This window comes from Brachycentrus maculatus, unplaced genomic scaffold, assembly GCF_059751285.1.
Source record: "Brachycentrus maculatus isolate JH-2025_06_01 unplaced genomic scaffold, ASM5975128v1 h1tg000110l, whole genome shotgun sequence".
Taxonomy (NCBI): Eukaryota; Metazoa; Arthropoda; class Insecta; order Trichoptera; family Brachycentridae; genus Brachycentrus; species Brachycentrus maculatus.
The window spans coordinates 111,252-129,189 of record NW_028280863.1 but is presented as its reverse complement, the minus strand read 5'-3'; the positions used below and the strand labels follow the sequence as shown (position 1 = coordinate 129,189).

The following is a 17,938-nucleotide window of genomic DNA, read 5'->3' as shown; positions in this document are numbered from 1 at the left end:
GGAACAAATGCATTTTCTTTGGTTAGAATAAGACTGGTAGTAAAAGAGTTTAGTCTTATTTCCACATTAAAATTAAAATAGTAAAAAGTAGGACCAGTGCCGCTGCTCCGCTAATCCACGTACTTAAGGGTAAACACATTTTTCTCGAGTTAGCAACTCAATTTTATATTTTCTTCCTAAATACGGTTTCTCCAAATCACACAAGCTAGTATGAGCTAGTAGAGTGGGTATGCAACTACATACAACTTTACCTTTATTACTAAAGGCATTTCCACTAGGTTTAAATTTATAGTTTATAGTTATAGTAATTTATAGTCTACAAGCATATTTTGAGCAAAAAAATTGGTGCTATGTGGGATGGAACAGAGGCAAGTCACTGAACCAACTATTTCTAGTTGATTTTTAATGAAAAATCTTTTTACTACATAAAATATTTTTTATTCATAAAATGAATATGTTTTACAAATAAAAATAAACAGTATAAAATGAATATTATCTTATACAGTGCATAATTCGAAAATGTATTTAAAAATTATATATTTTTATGCAAAAAGTTGATTGATTTTTTTATTGCCCTCATTTTATACTTTTCTTTTTCTTAATCTTCTCTGTGCAATCTTTGGAGAGATTAATAGGATCTTGACTATCAAACGTATTTTCATTGGAAACATGTTTACGTTTATTCTCTTTTGGTTTCTCGGTTGATTGTTCCAGATCATTTGAGAGGCCAATAGACTCCAAAACGGATACTACGTTAACCTTCACATTTTTCTTCTTTTTCTCTTTATTCACCTCTTTTATAGATGGGCTGTTGTCAATATCATTATCATGAGTTATCTCAATTTCATCCATTTGTTTCTTATTTTTTTCTGATTTGGTGTTTAATGATTTGATAGATTTTTCAGATTCTAAAGTTGTGTCAATGTTTTCGGATGTCGCATTTCTTTTCTTCTTTTTAGCAGATTTTGCTTCAACAATATGTTCTGATTCTAAAGTAAGGTCCATAGATTCTACAAATTTATCTTTTTTATTTTTTTCTAATCTGTCAGTGTTTAATGATTTGATAGGTTTTTCAGATTCAAAAGTTGTGTCAATGTTTTCGGAAGTCGCATTTCTTTTCTTCTTCTTGGCAGATTTTGCTTCAACAATATGTTCCGATTCTAAATTAAGGTCCATAGATTCTAAAAATTCATCTCTTTTATTTTTTTCTAATCTGTCGGTGTTTAATGATTTGATAGGTTTTTCAGATTCTAAAGTTGTGTCAGTATTTTCGGATGTTGCATTTCTTTTCTTCTTTTTGGCAGATTTTGCTTCTACAATATGTTCCGATTCTAAAGTTGTGTCAGTATTTTCGGAAGTCGCATTTCTTTTCTTCTTTTTGGAAGATTTTGCTTCAACAATATGTTCCGATTCTAAAGTAAGGTCCATAGATTCTAAAAATTCATCTTTTTTATTTTTTTCTAATCTGTCGGTGTTTAATGATATTTTAGGTTTTTCAGATTCTAAGGTTATGTCAGTGTTTTCGGATGTCGCTTTTCTTTTCTTCTTCTTGGCAGATTTTGCTTCAACGATATGTTCCGATTCTAAAGTAAGGTACACAGATTCTAAAATTACATATTTTTCATTTTTTTCTAAACTGTCCGTGTTTAATGATTTGACAACCTTTTCAGATTCTAAGGTTATGTCAGTGTTTTCGGGTGTCGCATTACCTTTTTTCTTTTTGGTAGATTTTTCTTCAACAATAGGTTCCAATTCTAAAGGAAGGTCCACAGTTTCTGAAACTCTATGTTTTTTCTTTTTATCAGATTTTGGGGTTTTTATCGATTTCAAAACATCCTCTTTTGCTCCATTGTCAATATTATCTAAAATTTGATCAGATTTTTTCACTCTAGTTTTAGATTTTTCCATGTTTGAAGAACTGTTTTCAGCATCTTCATTTAGTACATTTACATCTTCCTCAATCAATATTACTGTTTCTAACACATCCTTGTTTTTCTGATGCTTCTTCTTTTTTTCAGGAGCACATTCTTTGACCGTTTTATCTTTGGCTTCACACTGTTCATTGGCCAATATTGTTATATTTGAAGAATTCTCTTCAGAAACACGCTTCTGTTTTTTATTTTTTAGTTTATCTGTTAAGTTTTCTGAACCATTTTTAGCCGTAATACTTATATTTTGAAAATCTTCATCAGATTTTTTCTTTTTACTTTTACGATTTGGAGTGTTTGTAGAATTTTTTTCGATCCCATCATCATTTAACAAGTTTGCATCATCCTCGATCAATGTCACTATTGTTTCCAAATCGCTTAGATTTTTCTTATGCCTTTTCATTTTTCCTGGGATACTTTCTTCATTCGATTCATTTCTAACCTCACACTGTTCAGTAGGCAATCTTGTTTTTAAATCTTCAAAAAGTTCTGTACTTTCCATGGCTTCTCGCTTTTGCTTTTTTGATTTCTTAAGAATATCTACATCATCGCTGAGTCCTCGTTCGCAACTACTTTTGTTTTTTATGGATAATGTTTCCTTCTCCAAAAGCATATTTGCTGCAATATTATCAATTAGATTTTTCTTGTGCTTTTTCTTTTTTCCCGGGACACTTTCTTCATTTAATTCATTTCTAACCTCAGACTGTTCAGTAGGCAGTCTTGTTTTTAAATCTTCAAAAAGTTCTGTACTTTCCACGGCTACTCGCTTTTGCTTTTTTGATTTCTTAAGAATGTCAACATCATCGCTGAGTCCTTGTTCACGGCTACTCTTATTTTTTATGGATAATGTTTCCTTCTCTAAAAGCACATTTGCTGCAATATTATCAATAATACTTTCTTTACATTTATTATTTTTTTTCAATTTCTTACTTTTTATGGTTATGTTTTCAGATTTTTCATCGTGATAATTAGGTATTGTAAGTTTGTCTGGAGAACTTTCAGCATAACGAAGTGAATTTTTTGATATTTCGAATATTTCAATCTTTGAAGACTGTTCTTTAGATAAATCATTGATAAAACTGGCTTCAGAATCCAATCTCTTTTTTTGCTTGGTATTTTTACTGACAATATTTAAACCCTTAGAATTGTTTGAACTAAGACATTCATAGTTTTCATTCGCTGCTAAACCATTACTTGTACGATGTTGTTTCTCATTAACATTTATAGGTATTTTCTCTTGTATTTCTTCTTCGTGTGTACTTTTACTATTATCCAGAGCACCAATATCTTTCTCATAAGAATTTCTAAATGAAATATTTTGATTATTTGAATTTTCACATTTAGCTATTATTTGGGTCTCTTCGGGAGTGCCATTAGATTGATCATTATTTTCATCTTCAAACATTTCAAAAACAGCAACAAAAAATCCACTCGCATAATCACTCTCTGGTCTTGCGTAAATACACTTATCACCTATATTTGTGTAATTCAAATCACTCACATTTTTCCAACCTTTAAGTTTATCTTTGGCAGAAACTAATCGGAAATTTCCTTTATGGTGCCTTATGACGTCATCGATAACTGCTTCATTCTCTTCAGGATACAAGGAACATGTGCTGTAAACAACACGTTTAGCAGTTCGAAATTCATTAAGTACATGTCTTAGAAGTTTTGCCTGGAAATCGGAAAGCTTTTTCACTCGTCCAGATTCTAGGTCAAAAGAAGCGTTATTGACTTCCACACGCCTCATTCCTGCAAATTAAAAAAGTACATGAGTGTAAATCAAATACTGAAAAATAGTTTTTTCCTCACAGTAAAATTGGTTCAAACAAAGTCACCCATTGAGCAAAGTTGAGTTGAGCATGCATTTCGAGTGATGACCTAAGATTGAGCTAGGTGACGGTTTTCGGGAGCTTAATATAAGATTACTTTAAGCTAAGGGACTTACTAACTATTTAGCTCACAAAGATTGTTACTAGGCTCGCTCCTATGCCAGAACTTTGAATATGTGCCCAACTCAACTTTCCTCTGCGGATGGCTTGGTTCAAACCAATTCTACTATGATTTTTCAAAATCTTTAGGAGGAACTAACGAAACCTTTTCTGCTGCATCTAGGTATAAATGCGATCTAGCTTACTTTTTTGTGGAGATCAATTATTATTAATAATTAATTTTAAGATTGTAACGTGTCATTCAATGCAGCATGTGAAAGTAGCATTTTGAAATTGTTGGCTCACACAGTATTGAATTTAAAAAAAGGAAAGGAGATAAGATATAATTTATTTTTTTTAATTACATGTTCATTTCAAATTTAATAGTAAATACGCATTGTACCTGATCCACTGCAACTAGGATCTAGTAGCACATAATCAACATTAGGGCAGTCATCCTTGTTCACAGTAGCTGCATCTCTTAATAAAGTTTTAACACATGTTGCTCCGGATTTTTCGATAAACTCACATAACATGGTGTAACGTTCCTCATCTTGCTCTACAGAATAGATTGTACCCTAAAAGTGGAACAAAAAATAATATGTATAAAATAACTACACAAATTATGCAATTATTAATTTTCACGCAAATTTATTATTAGTTAATAACTTCTTTCCAAGTTGATTGTTGACAATAGTTTTTTTTTCCAGTTATGAGTTGAAGAATACTACCAAGCTCCCTATAGGATGGAATCCTTCCTTGGACTATAGAGCTGGTCTCTAGGGTTAACCCATTATCTACGATGTGGAATATTGTTATAAAGAATCTAATTCTCATCCCCTGTAAAAAATTAATTCAGGAATAGTTCTTTTTTTAAATCTACGCAGCAAACGTAGATGGGAATGAAATACAGATGGTCAAAAGTTCATACGTGTAATTCAACAGACAGATAATTTGTCATATTGACTCGTTTTGTACTTTATAATGATTCAAGTGTTTTAACAATAATTGTAAAAATTATGGAACACGGCATATATCATTAAATGTGAAAAATAGAGAATTACTTTTGTGATAACCCAATTAAAAGGGCTAAATAAGAATACCGTCAATTGTTTTTTAAATGTTTGAAACGATAAAGATATCAGGGAATGAAATACATTTAAGACATTGTATGTTGCTTGGTTTCCTACTACAAGGTGATGCTTTTTCATGTGCATGTTCAATTGGTTACATATGAAAAGTATATGCAGTCAAAGTAAATCAAACAACCTTCCGCTTTTACTATTCTACAAGCCAAGCAAGTTAAAAGATAATTTTCTTGTATAAGGTATTTGAAATATTTTCAATTAACCCTTTCATGGGCGGTGGGAAGATGTATTCCCAGATAAGGAAATGGCACAAAAAAGTCATTGAGAAGCGGTGTTTTCACTTAAATTATACTAATGTCAACTGTTGACATATTCTGTAATCTTTTCCAATCAAATATTTTACAACTAAGTTTTCGACAGTACATTGTTCGGAGTGGACATAGTCGAGATTTTTTGTGTCAGATGTGTTCGAAAATTCGAAGTTTTTTCTCAAAAAATCGTTTTATTCAGCGTTAAGTGCTTTCTAAGCTATATACTATTATATTTCTATCACAGTATGTATTCATGTTTACATTATTTAATAAATATTTGAAAATACGCACGTCGTTCATATATAATCAAGTGTCAAAGTGGTGGGAAATTTATATCCCACGTAACTAAATGTGACCAAAATTATTAGAGTATATTTTTTTGAAATTATGTTTTTTTTTTGAAGTTATGTTACTGTTTACTTTCATTATTATATTTAGATGGCTAAAAAATGGAATGCGCTCGAAGATATGGAAGAAATATTGGAAAATTTCCATTTTTTGCCTTCCGACGAAGAATATTCAGATGCTGAATGCGACGAAAACGCTCGCGAAGATTTGGATGAACTGGACAATACCAATACTGATTTTTGTCCCGTTCCTCAAATGGAAAACCATGCAAATGAATCAGAAGATTCAATTGAGATATTGTCACCGGATATTACAGAATTTGTCACACCACCAGTTCAATGGACATCGAACTATGAAGATTTACAAAAACCTGACAACGGAAGAAAATAGTTGGGAAATTCTAAAATCGATTTAAGTTATCCCAAATAAATGGATATTGTCGAGAAATCTTAGAAAACATATTTGAGATTATAATGTAAAAAACAAGCAGATATGCCAAATAAGAGTTGAAAAAGAATTGGATGGAGGTCAATATTGATGAAATTTGGGGCTTTTTTGGTGTTTTAATAATTATGGGGATTCATCAGGTACCCCATTTGAAAAACTATTGGAGCTCTGACCCTATTCTTGGGAGTACCAGCGGTTAATAAAGTAATCACTGCTAAGCTATTCAAAAAATTGTGGAGACCATTCGTATGAATGACAATAAAAAACAACGTAAAGGTGGACTCAAATTAATAAAAATAAATTGCAAAAAGTACGTCGAGTGATGGACCAACTAAACTGATAATTTCCAAGCAAACAGGGGTTGGGCAGAATTTCCCAATACTTGGTAGCACTTATGCAGGGCTGCAGTACCAAAGCAATGGAAAAACGTACCAAATACTCATATATTTGCAGCGGGTGCGAGGTGCCGCTTTGCGTGGACCCATGTTTTAAAAATTTCCATGGAAAAATATTAAAATATTGTGTCCTTAATTTATTATTAGATTAAAACCAATATTTTTAGCTTTTCCACTTTTTTATTTGACCAGCGACCGGGTTTCGTCGTTACCGACATCATCAGACTGGTCTGATGATGTCGGTAACGACGAAACCCGGTCGCTGGTCAAATAAAAAAGTGGAAAAGCTAAAAATATTGGTTTTAATCTAATAATAAATTAAAAATGCAATTCCATCACGAAGTGTCAGTGGATAATATAAATCTATTGTGTCCTTTTTGTTTATTTAATGTTTACCTACTATAATTGTGTATTTTCTTTATTTTTTACGCATAGTTAATTTATTAAAAAATATGATGATTTTTATTCTGACTAAAATTAGGTGTCTGAAAAGGTTCCGTGGGATATATGCTTCCCACCATGTTTATCTTTTTACCACGAGTATTTTTTTTATATTTTTTTTTACATTCATATTATAAAATGGCTTGTTAATAATTTCACGCAAGTGATTTGAAGTAATTATAAGGAATAAAATTTGCCCACCAAAGGGTTAATATAAAAATATTTTTTTGTTTATTTTCAATTCAAAGAGTTGAATTGAAAATAAACAAAAAAAAAATTATGATAAAAAAGTTTACAATGCGATAAAAATATGTTATACCTCATTTTTTAATAACGCAGCTAGATGTGTTGTCTTCATTCCAGGAGCAGCACACAAATCCAGAACTGTGCTGCCAGGAGTAGGAGCTAGTAAATATCCCGCCAAGCATGTTGCCTATAAGAAAATAAGTTTGAAAGAAACCAAATATTAAGGGTCAATGTGATAACATAATAACACAAAAATAGATCTGTCAACGATAATGAGAAATAGAAATTACTCATCGGGAATATTATATGTATATGACTTATTTATGTAATATGTTATTGAAATAAATAAAAATTGATATTGGAAAACGGCTTTTACTATTGTAAACATATAACATTGTTTGGGGTGGGCTTCAACTAAGAAAAATAAAAAAAGTCAGCTTGTACATTGTCTTATCTAAAGAAAGTTTTTTGATGGATGAGAACTAAAATAACTGGAATCTCACAACTATTTAGAAAAAAATTAAGGGACTTAGACAATGAGCTTTTTTCAAATAAAGAATTAAATTAAATTCCCAATTTTATTCTATATCAATGTACCATTTCCATACAGCCTTGCGGCCACAGAGCGCAATAATATTTGGGAGAGGCACCAAAGAGCCCAACAGACGAAGTATACAGCAATAATATCCAAATCATGTTTTGAGTTTTATATTATAACGTAACATTGCGATACAATGCAAAAGCAAACAAATTATTTCAATATCATCGCTATATACCTGGCTGTAGAGTTCATACCTCTCCCAAATACTCGTTACTTGTTATATTGCCCTTTAGTGTCTGTACAGCAGTATATGGCAGGTTATAAGTTTAACCTTAAAACTGAAGATTTAATAAAATAAAAACAAGTCACCTTGTCTTGTAATAATATTTCACTATTCTGATACAGCTGGCAATCGTAGAATGCAGTATTTGGAGCAAAGACAAACACAACTTTTACGTGGTAATCTGGCAAGAAATCATATTGTTTTAAGTTTTCCACTTGTTTGAGGAAGTCATCATACGAGCCAGCAGTGCATCGGACCAGGTTCCATCCCGCATCCTGGAAATATCTTACAGCATCCGCTGCGGTTGTGCGCAGTGTATTTACACGGATGTACCGAGGTTTTACCACTTCTGAAATAGAATAAAAGCATATATACTTTGAACAAACCAAATTTATTATTTATTTGTTACCTAAAATGCCCTTTTGAAAATGGATGGATCAAACTGTGTTCAGAGTACTTTTATGGCTAACCATAATCTAATCTTTTACAGTTGTCATAATTTTATGATTAATACATTTGAAATAAACAACTATTTTCCAAATTTGAAGAAAAAAATAACATTTGTGAATTATTCATCTGTGAATAATTGTTAAAAAAGCTAAATATTTCCCATTCAACGATTGTCTTTTTTATCTGTTTTTTAAACAGAAATGATTACAACATGAAATAATTGTCTGAAAAATCAGAGTAGCTAGTTTTTATGAGATAATATTATCACATATTGTAACCATTTTCTCTACTATTTAAAAAATAAAACATTTTTATTCCCATACAAGAGACATTTTTAACTAAGGAATGTATAATTTTAGTTATTAAATACCATTAATTATCCCTTAGCTGGTCAGATTGCTGTAAGGTATTGGTTCTAGTGATTACTGACTGTTTTATATGTTAAATAAATATCACATTTTAGTTATTAAATAAATTAATACTAAACTTTATAAGACAATCACTACTATTCTTATTATACTCATAATCTAGTATGACTTTGCTATGTGTTTCAACCACAAAACTCACCATTGCAAAACACGCATTCTTGTGTCCGTGTAATATACTGTTACCGTGTTTTTTTTAAATAATTTTGGATAGTTTATATAGAGCTATTTCCATAAAATATTACAGGCTATCAGTATTATATATTTTGTACTAACAGACGTGAAGAAAGTGGGAATTTTTACATACTGATTTTAACGCAAAATAGTAATGAAATTGATTGAAATTGTTTTATAGAAATTAAGTGATGAACCATCTGTGCTTGTACTACACTTGATGCATTCCTGAAGACATAAACCCAATTAACTACACATTTCTATATATTTTTCAACATACAATTGTTTTATAGATATATTATTACGTTTGTTATTTTCTTTAAACAAGATAGCTTTGTTCAAGAATTTATTTATACATGTTTACTTTTTATAGATTTATTTAATTAGGCCAGTCATTAGAGTTGACCGAATGTCCCAATCCCTATGCTCCATATTTGATAATAACAACCATATAAACACATTTTACATAAAGCTTATCATTAACATTACCTAATAAATTCCAATGTGACCTTCAAATCATAGTTGACTATAGTTAATTATTTAATGTGTTCGAAGATGTATAAATTGGGTCGATAAGTTAATAAAAGCCAATATAATGCATCGCATCCAACTTTATTGTATAAAACACAACATTTAAGTATATATTACCGAAACAAAGATTATTTATTTATTACAATAATTGAATTAATCCTTTAAAAAAACTAATTACTACAAATGTAAGGAATGACAGAACTCTTATAATATACTTATTATTAAAAGTCGTATCCTAAATATTTCACAAAAAACACAGCAAATTATTCATTACATTTAGACTTAACTACTGGCCCATGATGTCTGATGAATGTTTGGAATGATCAATCAACTTTAGAATGATCAGGTGACTGAATGGGAATATCATTGTAAGTGCTAGGATCTATTTCGTTCCCATCATCATCATATTCTTTTTCGTAATATGCTTTGTACGCATAAGAAAATATGATTGAATAAACTGTTATTACTGACGCAATAACGGACCACACGGTGTTGGTGAATCCGCTTATTTCTAAATACTCTAAAAGCATATGTTTGGTCCAATAGAATGCAATAAATGGTAATGTAAACATAGCAACACTGTAAATAAATAGGAAAAACATTGCCCAAGCGGCTCTCTTTGTATGCTGAGGAAGCAGAGGCCGAGAGTCATCGTCAGAATCCATTTTCAATTTTATAATCTGATCTTAATCTTTCTTAACAGAGAATGGTCACCTGTAAATAAATAAAAGAAATTATTAAATTTACCTTTCTGTATCTCAACTTCTTTAACATTATCCAGAGACTCCAACAAGCTTAGAAATTGTTTATGGTATTGCCATACGGTTTTTACGGGTTTACATTCACCAATAAGTGTCTGCTTTCCCCATAACAGTTCAGTGATCAGAACTCTAGCTAGCCAAGGGTCAAGCCGATTCTCGCTAAGTAAGACACCTGTTTTTGTAAGTAATTCTTTTAAATGATTTTCATGTTTAATAGTTTCCACGATTAAAGCAAGAACAGCTTTTACAGGCTGGAAAAAAATCATGGAATAATTAGATACAATGTTAATAGTTTTGTATCCTAAATTTCAATGTATGAAGTTCGTGCAATCGCTGTAATTGATATTAGTTTAGATTGGCATAAATTATCTGCAGTGTAAATCGGCAAATGATAACTGATATAATAATGGAGGAAAATAATAATATAACCACAAAACTTTATAAGAATCATACTCACAAAATGCTTATACTTGTTTTGGTACAAAATGGATTTAAAATTAGCTCCTTCTTCCTTTACTTGCCGAACTATATTTGCGGCTAGTTTATAAGATCTTGGTACCCTAACCGAGTGTTCAAACATCTCTTTTTAATTTTTTAGACTGAATAAGCACATGACACATGACACCAAATTCGAACAAGGACGAGAAACATAGACAATGCTCCATACTAGTGGCTCCATACAATGTCATAGACTTGATATAGAAAAATTAGGAACGTGAGTACTTACTTGTATTCTTATTTTTATCTAACTTGCAGAACGCAAATACAATAGCAAGTCCCGAAATAATAAAATGAGAAATGAAAGGAGAAATATTTATGCTAGGTCGGTAAAGTATGACTCCGGAACCGCATACGCCTCATTGACCATTTAAATACGGCTCTGGCGCAAATATTCGCTGGAAGGCTTTTTAAATTTACGCACCTCTTCATGCCAACAATCTTCTTCAAGCGTAAACCTTACTAATAAACAAGCGTAAACCTTACTAATAACAAACTGAGAAATTGTCTTACTATAATTGCAAACAGATATGGCTCTCAAGAAAAAAAAATCGTTGTAATGTGCATATTTGGCTCTTTGGCTAATGAGTTTGCCGACCACTATGCTAGGCATTCTTAAAACACTACTCTTTTATTCAAATTTAGTTATTACTTATCAATCGTTGAAAATATATTTCTAGATACACACAATCTCCGAAAACCCACGTGTGGAAGTGAAAATATAGCAGCAAAATATGAAAATTGGTAACTAAATATGAAAAATATCGTGTTTTCACTTATTTTTTACTTTAACTTGATTAAATTTAAATGTTTCATTTTATGTTTGTAAAACTTCAAAAAATCAGAAATGTACGAAAGTGACGACATAACATCAAACAGTACGAAAAACACGAGAAACTCCTGTTTTATGACTGCTACAGACGGAACCGGAATGCACATGGCGGTTGTATTTTTTCTGTATTGTCTCTGGTCCATCACGGATTTTCTTTTTTGAATTTTTTTTTCATTTCAAAATATATTATTGGTAATTACAAGTACAAAAAATATTAAATAAATAGAAAAAAAGATCCCACAAAGGCAAAGGTATACGTTTTATATAATCAGTTATAATAAAGGGCAACTGGAATGGATACAATAGATATCCGAAATTTAAATATATTAAAAATGCTTATATAAACTAGAAATATTTGAAAATCAAAAAGTTAACAAATAAGTATGTACTATATGAGCTTAAAGAAGAAACAACTTATAAATAATTATTTTTTAATAAATAATTTAAGCAAAATTTTAAATCGAAACAAATTTAGATAATTAATGTCTATCATTATAGTCTCTGCGGAATAAATTGAACAATGAAAAATTAGTGTCTTTGCGCGAGTCTGGATTTGCAAAAAGAGATTTGAATAAAGTGTGATGTGGCAACTGATGTGGAATGGACCGAAACACGTGTCACATTAACCAAGTAAAACTTAAATTAAAAATAGATATTGCTACAAAGTTACTGCCGAATCAAATGAAAAAAATATTCAATACTGTCAATAACACACTGTAAATTTTTCGGAAGGAATACAACGATAAAAAGGTGAATATCTCTTGCCTCTGCTGATACATAAATTTGTACATATTTATTTTTAAATATACAATTATTATCTTCAAGAAAGTAATATAAATAAATAGTTTATATTTGTTAATAAAGATCCAGATTATCCCTTTTTAGTTTTTAAAAGGTTTGAACATGTTCAATTAATGATTTATATTTTTTATAGCTCAGGTGAAAGTCTTCACTCCTAGATTGGCTGTAATATGGCAAAATCTCCAGATGCACAGAATTCCGGTACCTATTTTTAAATGTCACTGATACTCAACATTTTTACTTTAACACTCTCTGTAGTTATTAGTATTTTTACTCTAGAAATGTATACATAGATATTTCTTAGGTCTACATAATGTATATTACTTGCTTATTTTTATCCTAAAGGTATTAAAGTCAGTAAAACACAATCATTGTTACATTTCAAGCTCCGGCATAAACTGTAATTTTTTATAGTAATGTATCTGTTATCATACTGTGTATAGTATAAGTACTAAAGTAAAAAAGCACACTTAACCGAGCCTCCTTGCCTAGCTGAATTATATCTTTTGCTAAAGAAGAAACTGCTCAAAACTTGTATATATCATCTGTATGGCAGTTTCATGAAATAGGTTTCACTAACCACTTCAGAGGATACAACACAAACACAGAATTCAATCACCGGCCGACCTTCGGAGAGATCACATGTCTCTTCACGCCCAATGTTTTCAAGGATGGTTCAGGAAAATTAAGTTGCGACTTAACAAATACTGGGCCTTAATGTTCTTGAATAAGCAGTGTTTGCGGATCGTAAATGTATCAGTTGTGCACGCCAACCCAGGTGTTTCGACTTGTTTGAGTTACATAAGATAAACAACCCAACTGAGCTCGCCAATTGCCACCTGTTGCTTTTTTTATAATTTATTAGAAATTTTTCCTTAAATGATCAAATTTTATATATTTTTTTTTGCTTCTGTTTCGTTTTTTTAAATTGGACGCACACTATACAATTCTGAACCCTGAAGAATGTATCGTTTCCTTAAGACAACTGTTGAAATTGCTTTGCTTTAATTATGTGTGGTTATGAGTATTCATTGTTAATTTATGGTCTATTATTTCACCTGTTCCCTCTGAACTCCCAAGTACCAGTCGATCCTCACTACACACTTCTGAACTCTGGAGTATATATCATATTATTTATTGATTTGGTGTTAAATTTGTAGAACTCCATTTTAATATATGTATCAATTGTTAAATCGAACACAGATTTTTTGAGTCTACTAAGTTGTATTTTATTGTTAAAAAACACACAAAAATTAATATTGTGACAATTGTTTCGCCTAGTTATGGCACTTTCAAACGAATGTGAAGATAAATCTTCTCTTGAATGTGAATATTAAATGGACCATCAGTCCATTTAATCTGCCAGAACTAGGCTAATTAATTATCACAATATTAATTTTTATGTGTTTTTTAACAATGAAATACAACTTAGTAGACTCAAAAAATCTGTTTTTGATTTAACAATAAATACAAAGATATGTATCATATACATGTGTTGAAATCACTCTAAATTATTTCGGTTTAATTATATGTGTGCATTGTTAATTTATTTGTATTCTTCTAGGCCTCTATTCTGAGCTACTCCGTGCTAGTGAGCCTTCCATATTCATTCCTGAATCCCGACGTATGTATATTTTCATTGTAGAATAGTAAAAAAATAATTGGTATCTTTAAACTTTTGCACTCTACCTTGAAGGTTTGGCAATCATCATGGCAATTTTTACTTTGTTTTAACAACAATTTTGCTCTACAGCGAAACTACTCTCTCAAGTTTTTATTCTTTGGAGGCACTCACAGCTGCAGCGCAACAGCTAGCGTCCTTCGTGGCTTCAGATCTGAGATGCTAAACTATATCAACGCCCTCATCTCAGCTAACTATGGCTAGACAAACCTTCCAACCCGAATCACTTCAGGCAGCGTTCTGGAATGCTAACGGTCAACTGAAAGACCAAAAAAAAGAAATCATCGAAATTCTGTCTAAGTACAACTTAGATGTCCTGCTCATTAACGAAATACGGCTAAAACCCAGTTTTTTTTTTTTTTTTTAATTAAAAGAGAAATATTTGTGTTTTTATTATTTATACAAATATTTCAATTTCATACTATTTCTGTGAGCCTAAGTGGCTCATTATTAGAAATAGGTTGAGTGGATCGAACCGAGAAACTCTGACTTAAGTGTCTGCGACACTAACCACGGGACCACAGCCCGACACAATTCAATGTTTAAATATCAGCTTCCCAAATTGAAATATACAGTATACTGTACATATTGCACACGCCAGGAGATGGCACTGCGATACCTATTAAATCTTCAATTGACCATTGCCACTACGCATCCTCGACTAACGATAATATGGAAACCACCGCGGTCATTATAAGTACTTAGTAAGTAAATTCCGGACCACACAAACTCAAAACAAAGCATGCACCAACTGTCAAATATATCGTGACCCAACTGACCGTTGGCACATGAACCGACTGACAGCGCAAGTTAAAAGAGCCTTCAGCCTAAGGCAGGGTCGGCAGTTTGCCAATGGAGAAGAGGCAAATTGTCATGGAAACAGGAAAACAAAGGAACCAGAGAGCCGCATATATGTCATATACATATATGTAGAGGTAGATTTTAACCCACTCGATGCACAAAATCACGGTCCGATCAGCTTACTCCCGTGTCAAATTTCAAATCCTTCAATCTTCTTTGTAGTAGTTTGGGTGAGAGTCCGGCTCTCGATACCCTAGAGTAGCACTCAAAATATGTACAATTCTCATTCTCAAACAAAAGTTGAATGTTCTATTACTAAGAAGGTCACGCATTTTGAGAAACAGTTTCTCATAATATCTTTCATAATGCCTTAGATTTCTTAGGAATGGTCCCACTGGTAATTAAGCCAACCATCTAAATATTTATAATGATGCACCTATACTATTGCACCTGTTCCCATCTTTACTGACAATGGTATATTTGGTTCTTATATATATATTTTACCTGACGTTTTTTAACATATGACTTATCAAAGTAATAATAATTTTCATTTAAATTAATATATTTTTATTTATTTTTAGGAAAATATCCTTCCATTTTGTCATTAATTGAGGAGTCGAGTGTTTCCACTCTCACTCCGAGGAAGAAAAGGCTGCATAGTATGGTGATGGCAACAAGGAAACAATTGAGATATGCCCAAAAAAAATAGTTCCATAAGAAATCATATTGCACATTATCCATCTTCAACTTAAATAGGCACATTATCCATCTTCAACTTAAATAGGCACATTATCCATCTTCAACTTAAACAGCAATTTAAATAGGCTGTCAAATCACTGTTAATTGAGAATCTTATGTCATCGCGTTTCCCTGGCTCCAATTGCGAAGCTCATAACTCTTCACTAGATGACTCTTCACTCTTCAGGCTAATGATTCAGACTTTATTTACGATAGTACTATTACTCGACCAGCAACAAGTAACACAGATTTTTCAAGAATAATTCTTAATATAGGTATAGAGTTTGCTAATTTAAGGTCTAATTGAAGTAATTTTAGTGTGAATAATTATGTTGCCGGTCTTCTATTTAAAAATATTGTAAATTGCACAAATTGTGTTGTTTGGGCAATCCTCTAGAAGCAGTTAATTCTTATATCTTGTCTAGAGAATATACTTCTGACAGAAATAGATTAAATTATCCATCTGAACAGTAACAATATTTTAGAAATGTATCATCTGTTACGTGAAATGTGTAAAAATATTTCCCTGTTAAAATAATAACTGCCACCTTGCTATACATGTTAAATGTGATTCTTATTCGCTGTATTATTTCAAAACCAATAAAAAAGTCATCTTTGAGTAAAAATTTAATTATCTTTAAGACATTGATTTAATGGTTAATCCAACTATCTGGAATTCTGCATATCCCGATTACATCCGACAATCATTAATCTAGATAATAGGATTATTGCAGTAGTTCAAGTAATTGACATTTCCAAGTCTGTGATACTCTAAAATAAAATAAATATTACTTAAAAATGGTGAATTTTGTAGTTGATAAATGGAAACAATTCATCTCTCCATGGACCAAGAGGTCCCAGGAACATCCGGCGATCGGGAACTTGGATACCAAGTATGGGTGAAATAAAGAGGACCAACTACTGTCGTTGTTTGTTTTTCGTCATGTATTTTCCTATATTAAAATTAACAATGATAATGTACCTAAGCTAATGAATTTAAATGCCCAAAAAAAAAAGAACCCTACTTACATCTAAGATGAAAACGAAACTAACCAGTCCGATTTTTCACTCTACACTTAAATTCTTATACAGTTTTACCGACGGGTCACTGTGCGAAGAGTTTACGAGATAATCCATGATTGGAGCCTTTGGAGGCTCCTGGGGTTTGGTACCGTTGGACAACAGCCACCTGGAAGTCTGAGCGGTGGTTAATTGCTATGTCCTGGGCGGAGATCTACTTCATAATCCATGATTGGAACCTTAGGTGGCTCCCGGGGTTTGGTCCCGCTGGGCGACGGCCAGCCGGAAGACTGGGTGGTCGCTATTTGCAGGAAACCGGCGTTCCTTAATAGACGATGGATGTCCTAGGTACGATGGCTCTTTCGCGTCTGGAAGGATGTGCGGCAATAGTTGTCACACACTGGCGGTGCAGTAAGCTGGCGTTCCTAGATGGTGGACGTTGATGAAGGCGACACCTTCGCAGCTGGAAGGCGGCCTTAGATGACTACGTAGCGCTGGCAACCTCATGTCTAGCAGACACTACTCACTTGCACTTCACTCCCGGTTTTTCAACTTTACTGACGACGAACTACTCCGAACGAGTCTGAGCTCCTCCTGACTCCTGACCGAAACTGAGCTCCTGCTTATAGGGTGCTACCGCTTTTATTGTCTCGAGGGATGTAGTTAACAACCTTCGACTTAAAAACTATACATATCATTATTAAATAAAGAAACGCCAATTAACGCATTGGAAATTGAAACCGTCTTCAAGGGCAATGGTTTACACGTTTGTCAACCGGGCTTGAGGTTCAGGTTCGATTCCTGGCAAGGTTGATGTAAAATGAAATTTTACATTGCAATGATCATAGTTCCCGAAATGGAACTTGAAGCGTAAGACTACCTTTGTTACATTCATACATGAGATTAGAGTACTGATGTAGTTCCTTATAGACACGTGCGCGGACAAGAAAATGATGGCATAGAAATTTAGTTTTATTTTGAAAGTAGGACTAATCGGTACGCGTACATATTATAATATGATGTATGAATGTTGAAGATGCGAGGTTTGTATGAACAACAGGGCAAGATGGTGTTTTATCCTCTCTGCTTACCCTTATGGAAAAAAGCTTGATGGCTTTAAGATTTCTTTTTAATTAATTATGTTTGTTTTGAAATGCATCTATTATTCAATAGCCATCATTATCTGTGTTTTCCCTAGGAAACATGAGAGTCGATATATATTTTTAATTGCATTTTCAATGGATTCACCTAAAAGGATTAAGTTCTA

General features: G+C 32.2%; 1 protein-coding gene and 1 long non-coding RNA gene across 2 annotated transcripts; one reads left to right on the top strand and one right to left on the bottom strand.

Annotated features, from left to right (window-relative positions):
• Window positions 1–415: 415 nt before the first annotated feature.
• On the bottom strand, window positions 416–10,939 carry Nsun5 (Nop2/Sun-like domain containing protein 5). The gene is made up of 6 exons (XM_088259141.1): window positions 10,758–10,939; window positions 10,287–10,551; window positions 8,046–8,308; window positions 7,209–7,322; window positions 4,263–4,437; window positions 416–3,680 (listed from the first exon to the last, which is right to left on the bottom strand). Exons 1-6 carry the CDS (start codon window positions 10,878–10,880, stop codon window positions 577–579), a joined length of 4,044 nt encoding a protein of 1,347 aa, XP_088115267.1. The 5' UTR covers window positions 10,881–10,939; the 3' UTR covers window positions 416–576.
• A 1,264-nt stretch (window positions 10,940–12,203) lies between these two features.
• On the top strand, window positions 12,204–16,282 carry LOC148310024 (uncharacterized). The gene is made up of 4 exons (XR_015837447.1): window positions 12,204–12,380; window positions 12,565–12,632; window positions 13,996–14,055; window positions 15,495–16,282. It is a non-coding gene; the product is annotated as an uncharacterized LOC148310024 (long non-coding RNA).
• The last annotated feature ends 1,656 nt before the right edge of the window (window positions 16,283–17,938 follow it).

Bases quoted from the DNA above. Each gene is read 5' to 3' on its own strand.
- Nsun5 (XM_088259141.1), bottom strand. From the start codon at position 10,880: ATGTTTGAACACTCGGTTAGGGTACCAAGATCTTATAAACTAGCCGCA. The intron at 8,309-10,286 runs GTAAATTTAATA...ATTCTATTTCAG, and splicing joins AGAAGTTGAGATACAGAAAG to AAGTGGTAAAACCTCGGTAC. The intron at 7,323-8,045 runs GTGACTTGTTTT...ATTTTCTTATAG, and splicing joins AAATATTATTACAAGACAAG to GCAACATGCTTGGCGGGATA.